Raw genomic sequence first — 20327 nt, forward strand, 5'->3', positions numbered from 1 at the left:
CGACGCTTCACGTGTTTCACCACAGGGGGGCGCCAGTGTATCAACTTCACTGCAGCAGCATCCTTGCGTAATCTGGATGCTGATGCCGGTGCATCATCGCGTGCTGCAGCTAGAAACAGGGATGAGTTTCCCAGTGTGTGGCTTCAGCTGGCGTTTTTTTAATTCCCGGGAATATTTGATGGAAAACCAATACAGCTGAAGCGAGAACAGAGCGCGGTCATAATCAATGTCTGCAGCTGTTTTCATGCTGTTCTCACAGAGGGCCTGTGCGGCGCAGGCCAGTGACTGAGAAAATCCACATGGGTCGCCCAAACAAGACACGCTTCTTACATTAAGAAGGCATTGCAGCATGAGCGTAATGCTGTTGGTGTTGCTATTAAACTGGGTTTCACTGCCAAGGGGGGGTCTGCTGAAACGATGCACACATATATAAATATTTTTAGATTTTAAATTGCAGCCCTTGAGAGCGTGATGTAGTCTGTGTATGTGGATGCAACGGTTTACATACGAAATGAGTGACACACGCGTTTCTCATTTCAACTAAAATACATACTGTTTGGATGGCTCTAAATAGGCCTGCATGTTTGGAGGATTAGCCCTCATGTGAATTTTTGAATAAAAGTATGCGCACAGCGGCTTCGCGTCTCACTTGTGCGCCTCATCGTCGCCGCGTCCGGGGTTGAAACGCGTGTAATGGGAAGCACTAACTCCCTCCTTCATGCGTAAATTATGTAGGGCAGGACGGGAATACTGAGCTACCTCCATTTGAGAAAACCCGGCCGGTGAATGTGAGAGGCGGAGGAGGGGAAAAAAAGAAACCACAAAAGCCAAACCTTGTCTTCAACCAGCGTTTGACAGAAGCGCAGTTGCGCATCACGACTTGTCTATTGTGAAGCCAAGGAGAAGAAAAGATGGACATCACGGATCAAGGAGCTCAAATGGAGCCGCTTTTACCTACGGTAAGACTAAACAGACGCGCTATTGTTGTATTTTGGTCAATTTCATATATTGTAGCTTTGAATCTTAGACATGAATGGACTAATGGCCACCAGTTTATGTAATTTCCCTTTAGAATATCCCAGACTCACTTGGGATGAACCGTCCTATCAATGTATGATTCCTGTTCAGTACCTCTGTATTTCAAAATGACCCATATTTTCTCTGCTTTAGTGATTGTATGTCCCCTGGATATCATGATTAACACGGATGCTGCGCACCATAAATTGGCAAAAATTCATGTTTTCACCGTGTATTCAATTCACATTAGAGCTTTTTTTTTTTTACATTTCAGTCAGTATAAACGCCTCCACCTTCACACAGAAAGCATTTTTCAGACACTGTACAGGTTGACTTCATATGATATTACACAGCAGCTACGGTTAGTAATTAGTACCCCGCATGGAAAGACTTCTTAATATGTTGCCTTGCAGCTAAATTATATGATTTACCAGTCGAGGCAGTTTTTAGCAATCTCTGAAAAACTGCTGGCAAGCTGTTGCTTTAAGTATACAGTGCTGCGGGCCTAAGATGTTCCACTGAGATGAGAGCATAAAGTGTTTGATCCTAACAGTGAGGAGACAGGGGGAGGTAGATGTCTCATCAGCTGGATTCGACCATGAGAAGCTCCACTTATTATTTATAACCTATTTGTCCTATTTGTACACATTTCAAGACATAAATTCCTAAAGAAACTAATCAGATTTTCTCACATTTGGTATTCCTGAGCCGCCATCCCTCTGTTCTCTTGAAATCATCATCCATCTCCCTGAAAAATGAATGAATAGGTAATTTATTGCACTGAGATGTCTTCTCTTCAGTGTGGGCTCAGGTTGTGTCACATGTTGGTGAGGTACAACAGGAAACAATTTGAGTTCCCTAGGTCAGAGCCCAGTGAAACCCCTGGCGGATTATCAAACAAGCTTGTCTCAATCGTAACACGTTGAGCCACTTGAAGGCAGACCCTCCTACTGCGGCCAGCCTCCCCTCATTAGCATTCAGGTGAGACTGTGCCGAGAAGGAGAAAAAAATGCCTGCTGCCTTGGATGCACAGTTTACCAGAGGAGAGAGATAAAATATGTTTGGCTTTGTCCTCACCAATGTTGAAAAGCAACGATTGCTCTTGAGGCAAATCAATACTCTCCCTGTTCGTTCTATTTGTGGACGTGTTACACGAGGACTTAGTTTTCCAGAGCTTACAGTGAAGCCTGTTGTAGCTGATGTGGCGTGGGATGGCTGTTCTGTTTCCCCTGCAGTCTCAATGCAGTGTGGTTGCTTTTCCTGTTATTGTACCTCATTGCTGCTTCCCCTGTCCCTCCGCTTACACGGCAAGCAAATGCGTTGTCATGGTTTCCACCAGGATGTGTATGGGTATGTGAGGTGTTAGCATGGTGAGAATCTCTGGGACTCCTCACTAGAAAAAAAGACTATCCTGTTGTTCTCCATTCTGCCAGGTTACCAAGTTCTCAAGGTTAAGCATGAGAGTATGTTTAATTTACAGCAGGAAGGGCTGTATGTGAATGCATTGTGGCTAATGCCGTGTCTATCAGCTGTTTGGGTTGGGACAAGCTTTACTGCATGTTAAGGAATTTCTTAACAGAGCATAAGGCGTGACAGTAAAGTATCCTCATGCCTCGCTTTTGTCCCACTGACTGATTTCTCGATCTCCTTTGACTTGCAGGAACAAAGTTCCCAAGAAAATAAAGATGTGGTGAGTACATCTCTCATTGGCTCCATCTGCCTCGCAAAACGTCATATTGATTTGCTCAGTCACGTCAATGATAACTCGATTTAATGCACTTGTTAAAGCCTAAAACACGACCATCCAATCTGTAAATCGATAGTAAAAACAATAAAATAAACATGAAGAGCAAAGCAGAAATTATAAAAAGGAAGTCACGTGAAATAAACTGACTGTTATTACATTAAAGGAGTCTGTAAAGGGCTTTAAGAAGAGCAGTGGTGGATAGCAAGTAGGCACAGCTGAGATATTTACTTTACCAAGATCCATTCTCAGATGTTTTCATTTGTTTGTCTCAACTGAGACCCAAAGATGCCGAATTATCCAGTATTTGACTATGAAGGCAACAATTAGAGACAACTGCCAAAAATGAACAGAGATCTTTGCAGCAGGGCTGTTTTCTCTTCTTTTCTGTCACATTAATCATTACAGAACCCCCCAAATTTATCTTGTGACCTTTCTGGATGATCCTTACTCTTGAGTTGGGATCCACTAGACTAAATAATATTCTTGTTTTGGTACTTTTACTTAAGGATTGGAACACTTCCTCCACCACTAAAAGTGCAATTAAGAATTAAAACAGTGGACGATATCAGACAGGCGGTTCTCTTTTCCTGATGACTCTGATGGCAGAAGTGCGATCACACTGTGCTCTTAATCCATCTCTTCTATAATCTATAATGCGCAATAATATTGAGCAGCTGTATTTGGTTTATGTCTTTAATTAGCCGGCTTGTCTAGCAGATGTCATGTATTTTTAGATCACAATTGTCACACATGCCACTATAAATCTGGCAGCCCTGTGCGGCTGAGAGTACGCTGGGTAAATAATAATAGATAATAGGAATTAAGTGACTCTGAAGAGCTCACAGAGTGTGAGCACACAATTGAGCTGGCTGCAGAGAAGAGTTTTGATGCATGCATGTCATCTGTTCTGACAAAATATTCCTTATGCAACTGTGGGATGGGAGCCAGACTGCAGACAAGGCTGAGCACAAAGTGTCTGCCAGTGGCCTAACTCTGAAGCCTCACTTTGGTAGAACTTTGGACTTCTTTCCAAATTACTGTGACGATGCAGGGACATTTGTCAGCTTTTGTTGTTTGATTGCTGCAGTGTTAATCCTTGTACTCCTTTAGGAGCCGAGGTTATGTTATAGATGGTGGAAATTAAATGATAAATTCTGGGTAAGAGTGTTAGATAAATCAAATTTGCCATATGGATACACTTGAAGGAAAATGTGCATTTTGTGATTAGCTTAATGGTCAAACTAAAAGCTGTTCAGACCCTAGGCCTTAGTGTCTATCCTCTTATCTTCCATCCATCTTCTTCCGCTTCATCCGTACTCTTATCTTATCTTGGAGCATGTAACAGTATTTCCCAAAGTCTCCAACTATTCCATTAATCTTGAATACAGTCTTGGACTTGTTCTTGGCCAGTTTTGAGTCTTTTTGACACAGCTCTTGTTTCTTGTTTGGTTTGCACTTATTTGAGTCTTTTGAATTCATAAAAACCCCTTCTTGTTCCTTTTAAAAAATGTGTTATTTTTATTGATGTGTTGTTGCAGTGGGCTGACACTGTAGGAACTTGTACATAGAATGCAAATTGCTTAGTCAATATCTGTACTTTATTTTACTTTTTTTGGCATGCAGTTTAAATTTAATTCAATTTATTCATTTATTTTTGGTTTGATGTGTCTGTGAGTGAGCAGGTACCGCATTAAGCATCATGAACATTGCTACAGTGAACCTGCAATTTAATATACTTAGAGCTCTGAAGCTGAAGCTCAGTGATTAAACTGTTGACCGCAGCCTTGTTCGAATTGTCCCTGTGCATGATTATAATGAACATTGTGTTTAGAGGGCTTTGGAAATGAATCTCTTTGCTGTCAACCACGTTTTGACTGGAACTCAAGTGGACTTGGTCCTAGATTTGACTTGGAGTTGACTGGTGTGGTCCTAATTACAACTCTGACATAACAACAGGCTGTCTGCCAGGCTGTCCAGTACGGGCTGGTTGATTGGTCGGGTTGGAGGAGATCAGTGAGAACAGACGGAGGAAATCTGCTGGAGCTGCCCGGGCTTGTTCTTTTGAGCGTGCTGTTCTTGGATCAGTGTGAAATCTCTGTTTGATTCGGTGATCCAACTGTGCAAAACTGGCAGGCAGGTGGGCAGGCAGGAAGCCTCCCCACCGCAGCAAGGAACCTAGACCGGCTGTGCTCCTTTCCATGGTTAATTATAGCAGTGTTAGTGGACTGGAGGATGAAGAAGCCATGGAGATAGGTAGAGGACACCGAGCCGGATGGAGAACGTGAGAGACACACAGAAATTAAAACTGTGTAGTGTGATCTCACTGTCTCATCTTCAGCTGTGAATATCACAAGACATCTTTAAGAAATATCAGATGACATAAATCACACGGACAGCAATATTGTAATTTGACAGCCTTCTCAGACAGTGCAGCAAAAATAGTTGCTTGATCATCCAGATCTGTTTCTAGCACACCATGTCTCGATCACAGTTTCGCTGACAATGCACTCCAGCCAGAGAGCAGCTTCTTTGCCTCAGGTAGGTTGTGCACACACACACACGCACTTAAAAATGCACATACTGTATACGGTAAGACTGCAACGCCAACGCTGCGCACATCTTCCTCTGTTTGGTAGTGACCAGGGCACGTGTAGCTGTGAGGTGGACTGGGACTGTGTGAACCCCCCCGTCCTAGATAGTGCTATTTGACTCCCTGCAACTTAAGGCTTCTCTTAGGTAACAGAGCTACAGAGCTTGGAGGCTCAGCAGAGCAAAACTGTGTACGGCACAGCATCGGTGATGTCAGAGCGCTAATCTCTCTGGGGGGATTGGCGGATGGACGCTTGTCAGAAACATTTGATGCTGCCCTGGATGAAAGCCGTCGGAGGCAGAGGGAGAGGCAGAGTCGGAGCTGTGCTGAGCTCCCTGCCTTTGTTTTTATGTTGTGTTCGTTGGGCTTTCGGAGTCAGGCTGCTGCCATATTCCAGCATGGGAAGAGCGGCTGAGGAGAGCGGTTGAGGAGAGGAGGACAGAGGAGCTTACTCTGTCTTTGTCTGCTATTTTCTCTGACTCCCATACACAATCATTTACACACACACACACTTTGAGTCTAGAATAGGGCTCAGGCCCTGAGCCTTAGCCTCTTGACTTACCATTGCCGCAAGCACAAGGGGAGTTAGCGGGCATCCTGCTCCATTCTTACAGGAAGCACACCATGCTCTCTGTGGACCACAATAAAGGATTTATTTATCAGGTAAGTTATGCTGATCTTATATTAAAAAGTATTCAAGATGTAAGAGGGTAAGCATTTCTTTGACTTTGCTGGAATTCAAATCAAAAACAATTGGCAATATGCATAAATGTGCCTTTGTTAACCAGTCACATTCTAGATTGATTTGGATGCACTATTGTTGTGATAGTGGGATTAAGTAGCAGCTGAACAGTATTTACCAGAAATCTTATTTTGTGTGTGAGTTCTTACTTTCTTTTCTGGAATGTTAGTGCATGTATAGTTGATAGGCTTGCCTCCTGTGCTGCAGAGAGGGCCAGTTGAGCTGATGTGCATGTGAAAGGTCCCAGGGAGGTTTTCTGACAGATGGGACTGCCATTCAGCGTGTGAGAGGAGCTTATACTCGCTGTACTGACCCTGGTGATCTCTGAGGGAACAAAAGGCGAACAAAAGCCAGAAATGCTGGATTTGTTTGTGTTTTGAGCACTTTATCATTTATATATTTTTTTTCTTGTCTTTCTGTGCTTTTAGGATATGCCGAAAGTATTTCTGCCAGCTCAAATCCAAGCAGCTTTTACAAATCAGAACCTCCCCTGTTGTTTTTGGAGGGCAGCGTTCACACTTATCTCCCAGTACGTCTGACAAGGTTAGAGAGAAGTGATGATGTAGAGATGTTCAGTGTACTTTGCATATTCTTCCCTGGGATACTGCCGATGCTGATATTTCTGCCATTTCCACGGTAACCATGGCCATCTGTAGGGATGAAAACCATGACAACAGAAGCTGTTAGCCAATCACAGAGCTTGTACAGTTGATAGTCCAGATAATCCATTTCCACTTTTTGCTAGCTACAAGCTATGAAAGCATTCTGTCTCTGTAGTCCACTGTAGCAGATAAAATGTAAATTGGAAGACTGACATTAAAACTCAGACAAAGGATTTTACTTTAAACACCAGCTTTCTCAGTTCACTGTGGAGAACATATGCAACATCTAGTATGATTTTTTTCCGTACACCTCCTGGCCTAGATCTCAAGGTGTAATAATGTAAACATTCATCATCCCTGCTGTTGTGAAATCCTCAGGAGAACATAGAAATGAGGTCACCTATCCCTGTCTGCTTTCCTGAGAGCCATGTGATAATGTACACAGATTCCTGGAAAGGAGCCTGTGAGAAGCAGACGGTCAGTGATTTATATTGGCCAAGAAAATGGAACGTAAGTCAAATCTGCCGTTGACACTTGATGACATCCTCTCTGTTGTTTTATAAGTAGTTACGCATGAAGGATAACATCACTGGATAGTTAATATGCCCAGCTTTTATCCCCTTATTTGCTTCTTGTATTTTTATTCCCATTAAAATGAAAAGAAACTTTACTTTCATTTTTGTTCTGCACAATAATCCTCATTCCAAATGCAACCGATACTGACAGTCAAAGCACTAGCTGAAAAGCAGTTTTCATCCTTTCATGAATTGGCCAAGTTCTTGTATGATAAATGTGTGGTATCTGAGAGTGAAGTGTGAGGCCATCAGATTTCTTTTTCACCTTGTAGGATGAAGTCACATTTGTTTTTCTGTAATTTGCTTGCATCCATAAATGGAATACTCAAAATGATCACAGAGTTAGTATTTAAAGTGTGGCTGAATTTGAGTAATCACATAAATTAATTCAAATAACAGCTAAGTAAGTTAAGTCCATGACACAGAGACACAGGAAGGAAATAGATTGTGAGATTCCTCCTCCTAATCTGTGACATCCTGTAAATTTAAAAGATGTTTTGGAAGGTAGACCACTTCAACTGACTTAAGTTGTGGTCAAAGATGATCTGACTTTTAGTCGCTTGTGTGGGTAAAGCAAAAACAATATGGCAACTAGCAAGTCATCATGTTTTTTCAGGAGTGCTTTTTTCAATGTTTTTGCTTGTTTTTTACTTGATCTACATTCCCCTTTCAGATTTTCTTTAAATGATATCCTTTAGCCCTGAGAAATCATGTTTTGTCTGCCACTTTGAAGCGATGGATGGTTCAGAAAAATACTTTAATACCCACGTGCCTCAACTCTGTTGCTGCAGTTGTGGACAACACATGTTGTCATAGTTTACCCAATCGTGAATTTGGATCAGTATTTCTACTACTGCTACTTTAAGTACTCTCCGCACTGCTGACAGCTTTTTGCTAACTGTATATGTTAGGAGGTGGGCTGTGGGTGTACGGGATGAGCGTAGATGAGGTATCGTATCCCACTGTGTATCATATTGTTGTACTGATTGTTAGGGTGGTGTAAAGGACAGAATTACCAGATTTATTTCTGGAAATAGTACAATAACCTCAGCTGTAATAAACACTATGCAAAGTGACCAGGGTCAGTTGAAGTGTCTGCAGGATAAATTAGACTGTAGTTTCCACACCACCATAATCTGAAGATTCTGCCCATCTTAGCTGCTCATGTGACAGAATTTAAAGATAAATGCACCTTTTCTTGCCTTACATTTTTATGACATTAAAGTGATATTTTTAATTTTTTTTTTACTCTCCCTTTGAGGTCGTGGGAGACTGTCTTTACAAACTGAGTAATTCTACTCGTGATAAGTTAACTGAATGTCATGTATAAAATTGGTGAAATTGTCATGGATAGTTGTTAAAAATACCCTCCAGCAATTTGTACCTTCACACAAACAACATGAGTCAACAAAGTCAGTCTCCCATTGATTGTCACCACAGTAGCCCCAGGCCATACATTGCTATGAGAAGTTGAATTGCAGTCTTACATTCGCTCTTCAGCTGTGGCAGGGTGGTTTACATGTGAACGAATGCTGACTGGGCTGTCTCTCTGTGAGACTTTCAACTAAGTGGCATTCAACTTTAATTGCACTATCACAGAGAGGCCAAAATCAGGAGCAAACTGGAGCACATTGTCGAGGAGATTTAGAAATACAACTGCAGGACGTGGTGAAATGAGGCTCATTTGAGTTGTGTTTTTTGGAGCAGGATGTTCAGACACATTTCAGGTCACTCTCACTGTTGGCTTGGTATCAGTTGATACACACCACAAGATGTTGTGTGCAGGATGTTCAGTTTGGTGTTCAGCTTGTTATTGACCATGTAAGGTCAATAACAATGAACAGTCAGTAGCTCTAGCTGCAATTGTCAAATGAATTGTCATTCACTAAGTGTGTGTGCAGGTAAAGGGACAGGTTGTCCCATGTGGATTTTTTTTTTCTTAATTCTTGCTTTCCCTTCATAGCAGGATCTTTTTCTGTTTACCAATGGTCACCAGATGTGTTTACAAAAGCGAGGGCAGTGGCCGCCTGGTGATCCTGAGGACACATTGGCTTTGTTGTGCCTTTCGAGTCAATCGCTCGATCCTCTGCAGGCACTGTTTAACAATGTCAGACATGAAACTCATCAGGAAGAGTGGTCAGGGACACGGACCGCACGTGTAGCAGCCTGAAATGTGTAATCAGGTTTTGAGAGGTGTTGGATGAATTGGTTTAGAAATGGCTCCCTTGTATAAAAGTGAACTGGGTGGCCCCAGTCCAGAAACTCATTTCAGAGTGCATATTGATTAAAAAGTCTGCTGTAGTGGTCCTGTAGTGGTCTAGTGAGTGCAGTTAGCTGTTAGCATGTAAATTCAGCCCCCCTCAATACATCTAGCTTGGTTACAGCCACCACAAATAATACATCAACCTGTGGGAAACCTGTACATGGCCTTACCTGCTTGGAAACTTGTAACTCTAGATCCAGTACTTCCCGGGACACCTGTTCTTCAACACTGGTGGTAATCCTGTGAAGGATTTTGGTATTTGGGCTATTGTAAAGATTTGTTTTGTCACTAAATGTTTTGGGGCTGCCAAGGAAAATAGGGAGTTTCTCCTTAGGAAAATTTTGAAAGTTTTCAAAGACTGAAATAACAAACCATCATCATGTAATGCAGTTTCTCCCCTGCATTTCCTACTAAGAAATCCTTACATAGACAGAAAGCTGTAAATTTCTAGGCAGGAGTGTCTGTGCCATAGTGAAGGATCTCGACTCTAAAGCTCCTCTGCACACATCTATAGATAGATATGTGCACTGAATCGAAATCAGAAGAAATGCAATGTCAAGCCTCTCTTGAGAAGGTCACAATGCTTGACTGAAACATCACTGCGCAAATACTGTGCACACGTACACAAAGCCACACATGCTCCCTTAACACTGTGTGACATTAGAACATCCTCTGGTCCTCAGTTTGTTGTGCTCTTCTTGCCCTGTGCTTATTCATCCATGCTGCTCCTCCTCCTCCACCACTGCCTGCAAAGGGACTGTATGCATTAGTGGGCCTATGCATGATGCGTGTCCCTGTGTACAGTACATGTGCAGCCTGCATTGTACAAGTCTCTGCATGCGATTTGATGCACTTACAGCTTGTGTGTGACAGAGTAGGAAGACCACATACACACAAACAAATCAGTAACTTGTAAGGTAAAGAGGCTTATGATGAAAAAAGATAGATGGTAGAAGATTTAGGCATAATATACATTCATGTTATGGTGGTGTGTCTATTCATCATGCCTGGTCACATGTCTACTCCTCCCCCACCCTCCCATCCTGAATCCCCCAGGGTCTTGGTCACGTGTTCTGTGCTCCCGTTCCCCCTCAAGCCCTCATCACCGATCAGCGGGCCAACCCGAGAAACGCCTGATTTAATTCTCGCCACCACACAGGGCCCTCCATCACTGATCCCACGGTCCGAGACAAGGTTTTATCCTGCTGTAAAGGCTGGCAGATTAATTTCAACTCAGATTGGTGAACAGGGATGGGACTCTCTGGGCTGGTCTGGTGTCAGCATCATGAGGTAGAGAAACCAGCGTCTATAAATAGAAACAGGGACCTGCAGGGGTGGAGATTCTGGCTTGTCTGTCACACTGAGTAGGGTAAAGCTTTGTTTAGGACAGAGCAGAGAGCAGCATAGCATCAGATATATCTCAGGCTGTTCAGATTACCTGTAAAATAAAGATAAAATTCTGTTAGCGAAAGGAGGTGGCCTTCATTCATTGTGGATTGTAAGTGGAGTTCTTTAGTTCAGGTCTAACATCCTATGAGCAAAGAAAAGAGCTCAAAATTTACTACATCGCTGAGTAGTGGAATAAGACATTTACATTAAAATATGGCCGTGCTGTTTCCTTACCTGCCTGTTATATGCGGTGGTGTAGTGGCCATTGCTGTGCGAATGCAGGGGAGATGCAGGATAGATATAGGTGACTTGAGAGCTATCACTGTACTTGTTAGACATGTGTTAGATAGACAGAGGAGGTCACACCCAGTTAGCCTGGTTCAATATAATGCAACAGTGGTTTTTAAATCCTCCTCCTGTAGCGTTCAGGTGATGTTCCAGCTGGGGTTTTGAATTGCGTACTTGCTGTATTTATATGTCTGTAGTTCTTACGGATCAGGGATGGGGAGACACAGTGTGTTAACTGAGGCTGAGGGAGTTTCCCTGGGGACCTGCAGGGCCAACCAGCAGTGCCAACCCCCTGCTCCGCTCCCAGGCTTGTCACGAACACTCACTTCTTAGCTGTCGTCACTACCAAGAGAGCAAAAAAAAAAAAAAGAAAGAAAGAAATTTATCAGTTTGTAGGTTAGTTTATTGCAGTGGTCATACTAAGTCTGTGGAGGGTTGGATGGGAGTGAATTACAATGCAGAGGCATGGACAATGAAAAAATGAGCACGTTAAAGTCTTTCAGATTACCATTAACTGTCTGTCAGGGGACATCTGTGGAGGTCTGTCTACAGGGACCTGATGATGAATCCTCATCTGGGCCTGTGTGCAGTATGGGTGTTTGCATGTCTTGCTCTGTTAATGCTTCTCCATACAGTAAGCCCACCATGTCAGCTCTCAGCATCTGTCCACACCCACCTTTAATGCTTTGGCCTGTGTCTCACATGGTTGTCCATGTGCGTAGGGTGTTTGTGTGTGAGAGTGTTTTACCACCATTGCTCTTGCTTAATCTCCCAGGCTGGCAAATTGATGGCCGACATCAGCCACCTTTAGCTTGTCACTATGCTGTACACACACGCCTGCTGTGTTGTTGTTTCAGCGTAGTTAAGCACTCAAGCACACCTTTATTTATTTACTTTTTTCCCTTATTTTTTTAATCCTAACCCTTTTTGTGTTGTCATATGCTGTATCAATGATACAGGAGATTACTGTAGTAAAATGTTCATATATTAATTCCTCTGTCTGCTAATTTCATAGATAATCATCCTTTTTATCTTTACACTGCGTAGGCCTTGAAAGGTCCCTCTCACTTATTAATACTGTGTTTTTTGATTGTTCAGCCAGGGCCCTTATTTATACATTTCTCGATAAATTACTTCATAGATCTTAATTTAAGGTGACTTTCTTTTTAATTGGATTACTGGGAGACTGAAATATTTTTGGAACGTACTGTAAGATGTATTGATTTCCTGGTTCATGTTGTCAAAATGCTGACTCATTTTTTCACTCAGCGTAGCTTGCGAACAGGTACGTTCAAGGTGGTATTTAATATTTAAACTCTCCACTAAAAGGACCCAAGTGTGGTTGAAACATCTGTGATGGCAGAAAGTTTTTCGAGGCTGATCTTAAATAGTTTATCTACTGGTCTTTAATAATATATCATAATTTATTAGTTGATTATGTTTTAATCAAAGCAACCAGCGACTATAGCTGTAAAATAAATGTGGTGGAGTAGATTATTAAGCAGCAGAAAAGAACAACAAGGCAACTCACACGTTGTGAACAATAGCTGCTGTTTCAACTCCAGTGACCTAATGCAGGACAGGTACACAGTCAGGAGACCTGCAGCAAATTCACTGAGGACGTCTAGAGGGCAGAGAACACATGATCTAAATGATAAACACTAGACTCGTTACAAACACACACACATGCAGAGAGTCTGGAGAGACTCAGGGGCAGGAGAGGAGGGGGAAGGAGATAGAGGAAGCATCAGCATGATAAGTTTCTAGTCTGGTGTTTATGGTGTGCAACTCCATCTGTTCAAAACTGTCAAAGAAGCTAAAATAGCTCTGACTTATGAGGACATGTAGTGTTGATTTTAACAGTATCAGAGCCAACTGCTCTCATTTCTGTGAGAGTCAGATAATCTGCAAGTTTCCGTCCTGGTACAAAACATTTGAGAACACCCCATTGTTTCCATTAAATATGAAACGGCAGAGTAAGCATTCAAAGACCAGTCCCTCTTTCATTTTTCAAGGTCAGAGCCATTTATAGCGTGGAGTAACGAGAGGAGTGCTATGCTGAATCCATTAGCACCAGTCCCTCCCTCCATTCCACACATCCAGCATCTGCAGTTGCTCCAGTCACCGAAAAAGTCGTCTTGCCAGAGGTGTGGGTGTCAGAGCATTCACATGATTTAAGGCTTACTCACAATGATGTATTAGTGTTAAAACCATGACTCAAAAACAGTGTAATCTGGCACTCAGCAGATGAGCGTGGCTTTTTTTTTTTTTTTTTTTTTTAAATCACAATTGGGCTGCCTTTAGTTGCCATGGTGACAGTCGGTGGAAGTTAGCCTTATAACGCAGTTTCTCTGTGTGAGTGTGTGTATTTATTTGAGGACACATCCTCCCACTAGGCAGGGGTGGTGGAGGAGGGGAGGGGGATTTGTTCTCAGTGTACTCTTATGTAACTACTTGTAGTATCTAGATGAAATATGGATTTTGCTTCAGTGAGGACAGAAAGACTCCTGAGATGGACATGTGCCATGGAGACTGTCGAGTCAGAGATCAGAAATAACTCCTAACATTGATTATACCATGGTGTGGATTAATTCTTGATTGTGTTCAGTTGCACAGCATCAGTTAGTTAACAACATTGGAAATTGATTCCATGAAAAAAAAAAAAGATATATCAACACTGATTGTGGTCCTGCAGTGCCTCATCCTCACCACAGGATGACAACAATAAGGCTCAACACATTGCCTCTCTGAACGTCGTTCTAGCGGGGTGTGCTAGAATTATCTCTTGTAGACAGATCATATCAGAGGTTTGTCTTATTTACTGGAGTAGTGAACAACTTTTGGAACCTTACATGATGGGAATGATTGCTCAAGGTAGTAGCCAGACCCCCAGGCGTTACCAGGCAAATGGAGTTACAGCTCATGAAAAACCTAAAATTTTACAAAATGCATTAAAATATAAATGGTGTTTTTTTTTTCTTGGTAAGTAACCATGACAGAAGCACAATAATGCCCTTCGACTCAGCAGAAGCAACCGTCCTTCAGTTCTGGCCTCCGTGTCGTCCAGTAATTCCTGACAATGGACACCTTTTTGGGCATTATTCCTTATGTGGTATCTCATGTGACTCATGTGTTATGTCAAGGCAAAATGTTCAAACTCTGTGTGTTTGTTTCTTCTAGAGACCTGATGAGGAGGCAGTGGTGGACCGCGGGGGCACACGCTCCATGCTCAACACTAACTTTGAGAAGGAAGAATTAGAAGGTAACACACATAAGTGAGAAGTGCTGCATGTCATATTTTCAGTTGTAAAGACTGAAGAATATGGGTCCTTCAGTGACAGTCACCCTACAGAGTCATAGTTGACATTCAACAGGCTGACCCCCCCATGACAACAAAAATGAACTTAATCTGTAAAAAATGTGAAGCACCCCTTCAAAGAAACATGTCAAGATACATTTTGTTGGTTGGAGGTGCATTTTTTTCCTCTTTGTAGTTGAGCTAAACTGATTGGATGTCGTATTCCTCGTCAGTCACTAACAGAAAGCATGTCTTGCACAGAAGAATTACAGACAGCAGAGCTTACTGATAGCAGAACCCTTGTCTGTCCACCTGTCTAAATCATTACAAATGGATATTAGGTTTTGATGCAGCATCAAAGTGGGAGGGCTTTATTCTCTGCATGTTTGCATCAGCATTTCATCCATCATAAGAGACAAAGAGGTCCATTTCTGCACCAACAACACCCTTCCAAATTTAGAACACAAACAGGTGTAAAACGATCTTTTCCAGGGTTTACTCATCCTTATTCTTGCATAATTTTTGAGCAAAAAAAAAGATAAGAAATGTCCCAGAATGCATTGCAACCAGACAACATGCCTGTTTTATGTGACACTACTGTAAGTGGCTCTTCATTTGTGCTTACTACTATTGCTGTTGCTGTCTTCCCACCTACGCATATAATTGAGCTGAGCTGATTTCATGCACATTGTCTGGATGTTCTAGAAAGATACTTTGGGATTCAAACAGAAGCAAAGTGTGCAAGGCAGTCTGAGGCAAAGTAGGGACAATAAACGAGAAAACTTCCTCAGAAAATAACTCCAGGAAAGTGATGAAAATGAAAGATGAGTTATTGCTAATGTATATAACTTATCACCTGGGTTTGTTAGGGGACTCCTTTCCTTTTTTTCCATGGCCACCACTGTATATTGTAAAAAGACTACAACATGCAAAACTGAATCAAGGCAAAATGTAACTATAATAGTATAATATAACACACAAATAATATAAAATATTGGTTCATTTAAACTGTGAGTTATAACAGAAGCAGTATTGGTTCCTCCGTCAGCATCCGCTGCATTTTTGTTGCCAGGCAACGTTCGCCCAGGCAAAGATGTCACTCTTTGATTCTGACACTCCGCCAGTGAGACGGCGCTTTCATCTGGAGGACCCTCATTCTCGGATGATGGTTGCTGTAATGACTTGCTGTCTGTGGTAACGCTGATAATGCGTCAACACCACGTAGGAGAAGAGATGCTCTGAAGTTATCTCACTCCAAACCATACAGCTCCTTTCAGCACTTGCACTCTTCCTGCCTCCTCATTCTCATACACTCTCACATTGGGGTAAAGAGTTAGCATGACGTGATCTTATTCCATTGGGATTCCATGTGGTTGTGATCACATGTTTGAATAAGATGGTAAAAAAGAAACATAGGCGGCGATTTGAAAGATTAGTCTGAAAATATCCTTATTTAATTTTCTTACTGTTGGCATATCCTATGAAAAAACTACAACCAAAAATAATTTTATCACATAAGCAAATATTGCCTGTTTATCTGTGGAGCCAATATAAAATGTAGAGTATAGTAATGTAGCATATTCTACAGCATTCCTGTGAAAAGACAAAAACTGTGGCTGTATCAAGGCCTCATATCTTTTATTCCTCCTCTCTCAGAAAGTCACACCACCACATGTTCTTTCATTACCACACGCTGTAGTTTATTTTGACTCAATCTCATATACACTGTCCTGCTTCACCTGAAGCTTCATCTGATGTTTTTCCACGCCACTGTCACCAAGTGCTTGCTCATGGGGGTTTTGTTGGGTCTCTCTAAAAAATCAAATTAAAGAGTTTGGTGTAGACCTGCTGTAATTGGAAAGTGTGACAAGACAATTGTTGTTGTGATTTGGTGTTATATAAATAAATTGAACTGAATTGAATTGCTGCTGAAAATAGCTCCCAGCAATTCACTATTTCCTTCTGATAGGTCTTTTACAGGATGTGTTGGCATTGAAATGATTCTTTTTAAAAAATATAATCAATGACCCATGCTGTTACCAAATTATAACAATAGGGAGACTTATACTGAGTTTTTTTTCCCACATTGGTATGTTTTTTTGCCAAAGCTACTTTCCAGAGATCAAAATAATACCCCAGTACATAAGTCTGGTATGATATTTGGATAGAAACCTGCAGCTCTGAGAATTAATTCAGAACAGCAATTGTGCTGCTCCTGAGCTGAAGAGCTGTAGCCAGTTGTGTGAAGAGAATACACCAGCCAATCAGAAATGCTGTGTAAAACAGTACATAAATACACACAGGAAGACTTAAGGATATGGAACACAAAAACAAAACTCAGCATGTCACACACCACTGCCACTGAGTTCAAGCTTTGACTGATTGAAAGCCACTGAGACGTGGCGACAGAGGAGAAGAGAAAAGACTTTCTGTGACATCAGCAGTAGTTCAGGCCTGGAGGACGCAAGCTATTTTTAAGTCCTCCACTCATGAGTCTTGACTCATGAACTTTAAAGCTTTAGTGCTCCGTCATTATGCATTTCTTCTCTTACCTTATTGTTCCTGTCCGCTGGAATGTGCCTTTTATTTTGAAATTTCCTTTATGAGCAAAGCCGGGCTCTCCTCTTTACTCTTCATCTGGCATACATAATTTACATGATGGTTACAGCAATTTTTTCTGGACGAATGCGTTTACAGCAGTGCACACTCTGACAGTCAAATACAGTTTGACATACAGTCAGTTTTTTTTATTATGTACTCTGATACATCGCTTTACGTCTGTCCTGAGTTCCTGTTGGTGAGAGGTATTGAGTGAGTGGCTCTTTTCAAAAGCTGTGATGTCTGTGTGCTCTTAGGTGATTCATGTTATGTCTGTGCTTTGCTTTAATCTGATTAGTGCACTATGATGTGATTAGTCATGTCTCCAAGCAAGTGAAAACAATTTGGGGAATTCATATGGGATATTTTCCCCATCAGACAAAATGAATATTTTCTCACTGTTACTCTGAAGATAATAAACAGAATGAGCTCATTTGTTTCTGAACCTGTACAACTGGTTTCACCTGAACTCTGATTTAACTAAGAAGGCACATGCTTTTCTATTATACCTTAGATTCAAGGGTGTAGGTTTGGTTTCAGAAGAATATACTAGTAATTTAAAGGTTGTTTTCTTTGTCTATATAAAATTTCTATCATGTAGTAAGTAGTAATTTATGATTAATTGGTTTACAATATTTCCTTATTAATATTGCAATGTTTTCAGTGTTAACAATGAACCTTTAAGGTGGCGTTCTAGTGATGAATCAAACTGAAAACTGCAGAAGTGAGACTGACCAGTCTAAATTACACTTTGATTAGATTACATCCATCCATCCATTTTCTATACCGTTTGTCCATGATTAGATTACAGTTTAATAAATGTTATGAGGAAATGTTTTGGGGATCTTGGTACAGTGTGATAGGACTACCTGTATTTCAGCTGTGGTAATACCAGCAGTGAAGAGAGTGATGTTTTATTAACAGTCGTTCCTGTGCATCTGTCATTGTGCTTTCTTTGTCGCAAAAAAAAGAGGTAATGATGAAATAAGGAACCAATTTATTATCCTCTGATGGACCCCATTTTGTAGCAGCCAAGCATCACATTGCCCTTGGTGTCACATAATGCTGGACACTGTGGCGCCTCATTCTGTGCAGGAGGCAGATAAAGAGGACAGGGTGTCCAATAGTCTAGTCTGTGTCCGGCCACTGAGCCGAGGGTGGGAAGGAAGCAGCGAGCAGCCGGGCAGCTCGACCGCAATAAAGGAGGAGAAAGTCAGCTCAGATTATCTTCATGATGACGCTGTGAATGCACACTCATGGGTCATCATACACGCACAGACACACTCACACATCACACTTTCAGAATCACAGCCTCATCATCTGGTCTGGATTCATATGAAATAAATTAAAATTAATAGTAATTACTAGAAGTTTAATAAACATGGGGTCATTTCTCATTAGGTGTTAAGACTTGATCTCAGCTTTCTCACAGTCGAAGCTTTCTACTTGTTGTGTAAGCAAAGTCAGTACTCTTAAATAAAATAAAGAAAACTGGGTGACATTGTTAAGACTCCTTTAGTCGTGAGTTTAAAGGACAGATGTTGTCGGACCAAAACCTCACGCCACAAGAACAGCTTCTTCCCCTCTGCTGCTGGACTGTTGAGCACCAACTGACTAACATACTGCTCTGCACTTTAGCTACTTCAGTACAGACACTGATCTATGCTCATGTCATGATCCACCTGCTGACCATTTGCACTGTTTGCCTCACTTACTTGCACTACCTCACCATTGTACTACCTCCAGAACCATATTTATTTTACTTATTTTATTTTGTTTTTCTTTATTCTATTTTATTTTATTCTATTATTATATGTTACTCGTTCTTACGTTTTATGTATGCATCAATCACTAAGACAAATTCCTAGTAATGTGAAACCTGTTCATTTACATGGCAATAAAGACAATTCTGATTCTGATTCTGATTCTGCTGCGTGTTGCCTCCAGGTCACCGCACTCTTTACATTGGGGTTCACGTCCCCCTGGGCAGGAGGTCGCACAGACGTCACCGTCACCATGGACACAGACACAGGAAGAGGTCCAAGGAGAGGGACTCTACAGCTGATGATGGAAGAGAATCCCCCTCACATAGTAGGTCTTAAAGGAGATTCAACCAAGTTTAATTGGTTCAAAAATTTTGCAAAAGTGCATAATTTTTTTTATGGATGGTTTGAGTTTATTCCAATGCACATCACATTTCAGATCTCTACTGTGTATGTCTTGTTCCTTTATCCTCCTTTCTCTGTCCTCACTTGTCCCAACTGCTGCAGCAGACACACCTGCTCAGAGGGTGCAGTTTCTGTTGGGGACAGAGGATGGCGACGAAGAACACATCCCCCACGCCCTTTTCACCGAGCTGGACGAAATCTGCCTCAGGGAGGGTGAGGACGCCGAATGGAAGGAGACAGCCAGGTACACCGCTGCAGTCGGCCGCATGGGCTAGGCCTGGCCAGCTGTGACTGTTTTGCTCTGTTACACCTCTGTTGATCCTGTGGGTATCTGACTGCAAACTTATATCACAGGGCTGCTGTTATGGCAGCATCCCTCTCAGGATGTTATAGCTTTATCTTAGTTCACACCATTTAACTTCATCATAACTTAAAGCACTAAAAAACTTATTTCTGGCTTTAATTGAACAACATGTCAAAGGTAAAGCTATGGGCGTTGGGATGGGAAATTACAACATCTGTTTTGTGTTTCTGTCAAATACAAAAGTATCATGTTTATGCCCAGGTTTGTGTTTTTGATGTGCACAGGTGGCTTAAGTTTGAGGAGGATGTTGAGGATGGTGGTGAGCGGTGGAGTAAACCCTACGTAGCCACCCTGTCTTTACACAGTCTATTCGAGCTTCGCAGCTGCATCATGAACGGCACTGTGATGCTGGACATGAGGGCCAACTCGCTGGAGGAGATTGCAGGTAAACATTTGAAAAGGATTGATCAGTGGTTAAAACTAAAATGTGACTGTTCCTTAAATTAGTGCGTTTTTTTTTTTAGATCATTTCATTTGTGCTTCTTTAGATCGGCTTGACATGAAATCTGAAATGACCAATTTAAACATTTGAAACAGGGCAGAGGGCAGGTCTAGCTTGATGTTAACAGTCCATCTAAAAATCTGCTTTAAAATAATTCTAAAATACTTTGCTTCTAAATATACAGCCTCATTTGACCATGTCTACAAAGGAATAAGGTTTTTGAGGACAGCATCGAGTGTTTCTC

General features: G+C 41.7%; 1 protein-coding gene across 2 annotated transcripts in view; it reads left to right on the plus strand.

The window, feature by feature from the left end:
* The window catches only part of LOC124055725 (sodium-driven chloride bicarbonate exchanger-like), a 37853-nt gene that overhangs the window by 1316 nt on the left and 16210 nt on the right, over window positions 1-20327 (plus strand). Inside the window, exons 2-8 of one of the 2 annotated variants that reach the window (XM_046382809.1) lie at window positions 736-959; window positions 2678-2707; window positions 6525-7208; window positions 14394-14475; window positions 19057-19200; window positions 19380-19521; window positions 19866-20026. In XM_046382809.1, coding sequence (XP_046238765.1) covers window positions 7089-7208; window positions 14394-14475; window positions 19057-19200; window positions 19380-19521; window positions 19866-20026 — 649 coding nt within the window. In that variant the 5' untranslated portion in view covers window positions 736-959; window positions 2678-2707; window positions 6525-7088. The remainder of the gene's footprint in view (window positions 1-735; window positions 960-2677; window positions 2708-6524; window positions 7209-14393; window positions 14476-19056; window positions 19201-19379; window positions 19522-19865; window positions 20027-20327) is intronic. The other variant, XM_046382810.1, reaches the window with a different exon arrangement.

This window comes from Scatophagus argus, chromosome 24 (assembly GCF_020382885.2).
Source record: "Scatophagus argus isolate fScaArg1 chromosome 24, fScaArg1.pri, whole genome shotgun sequence".
In the NCBI taxonomy this organism is placed as follows: Eukaryota; Metazoa; Chordata; class Actinopteri; family Scatophagidae; genus Scatophagus; species Scatophagus argus.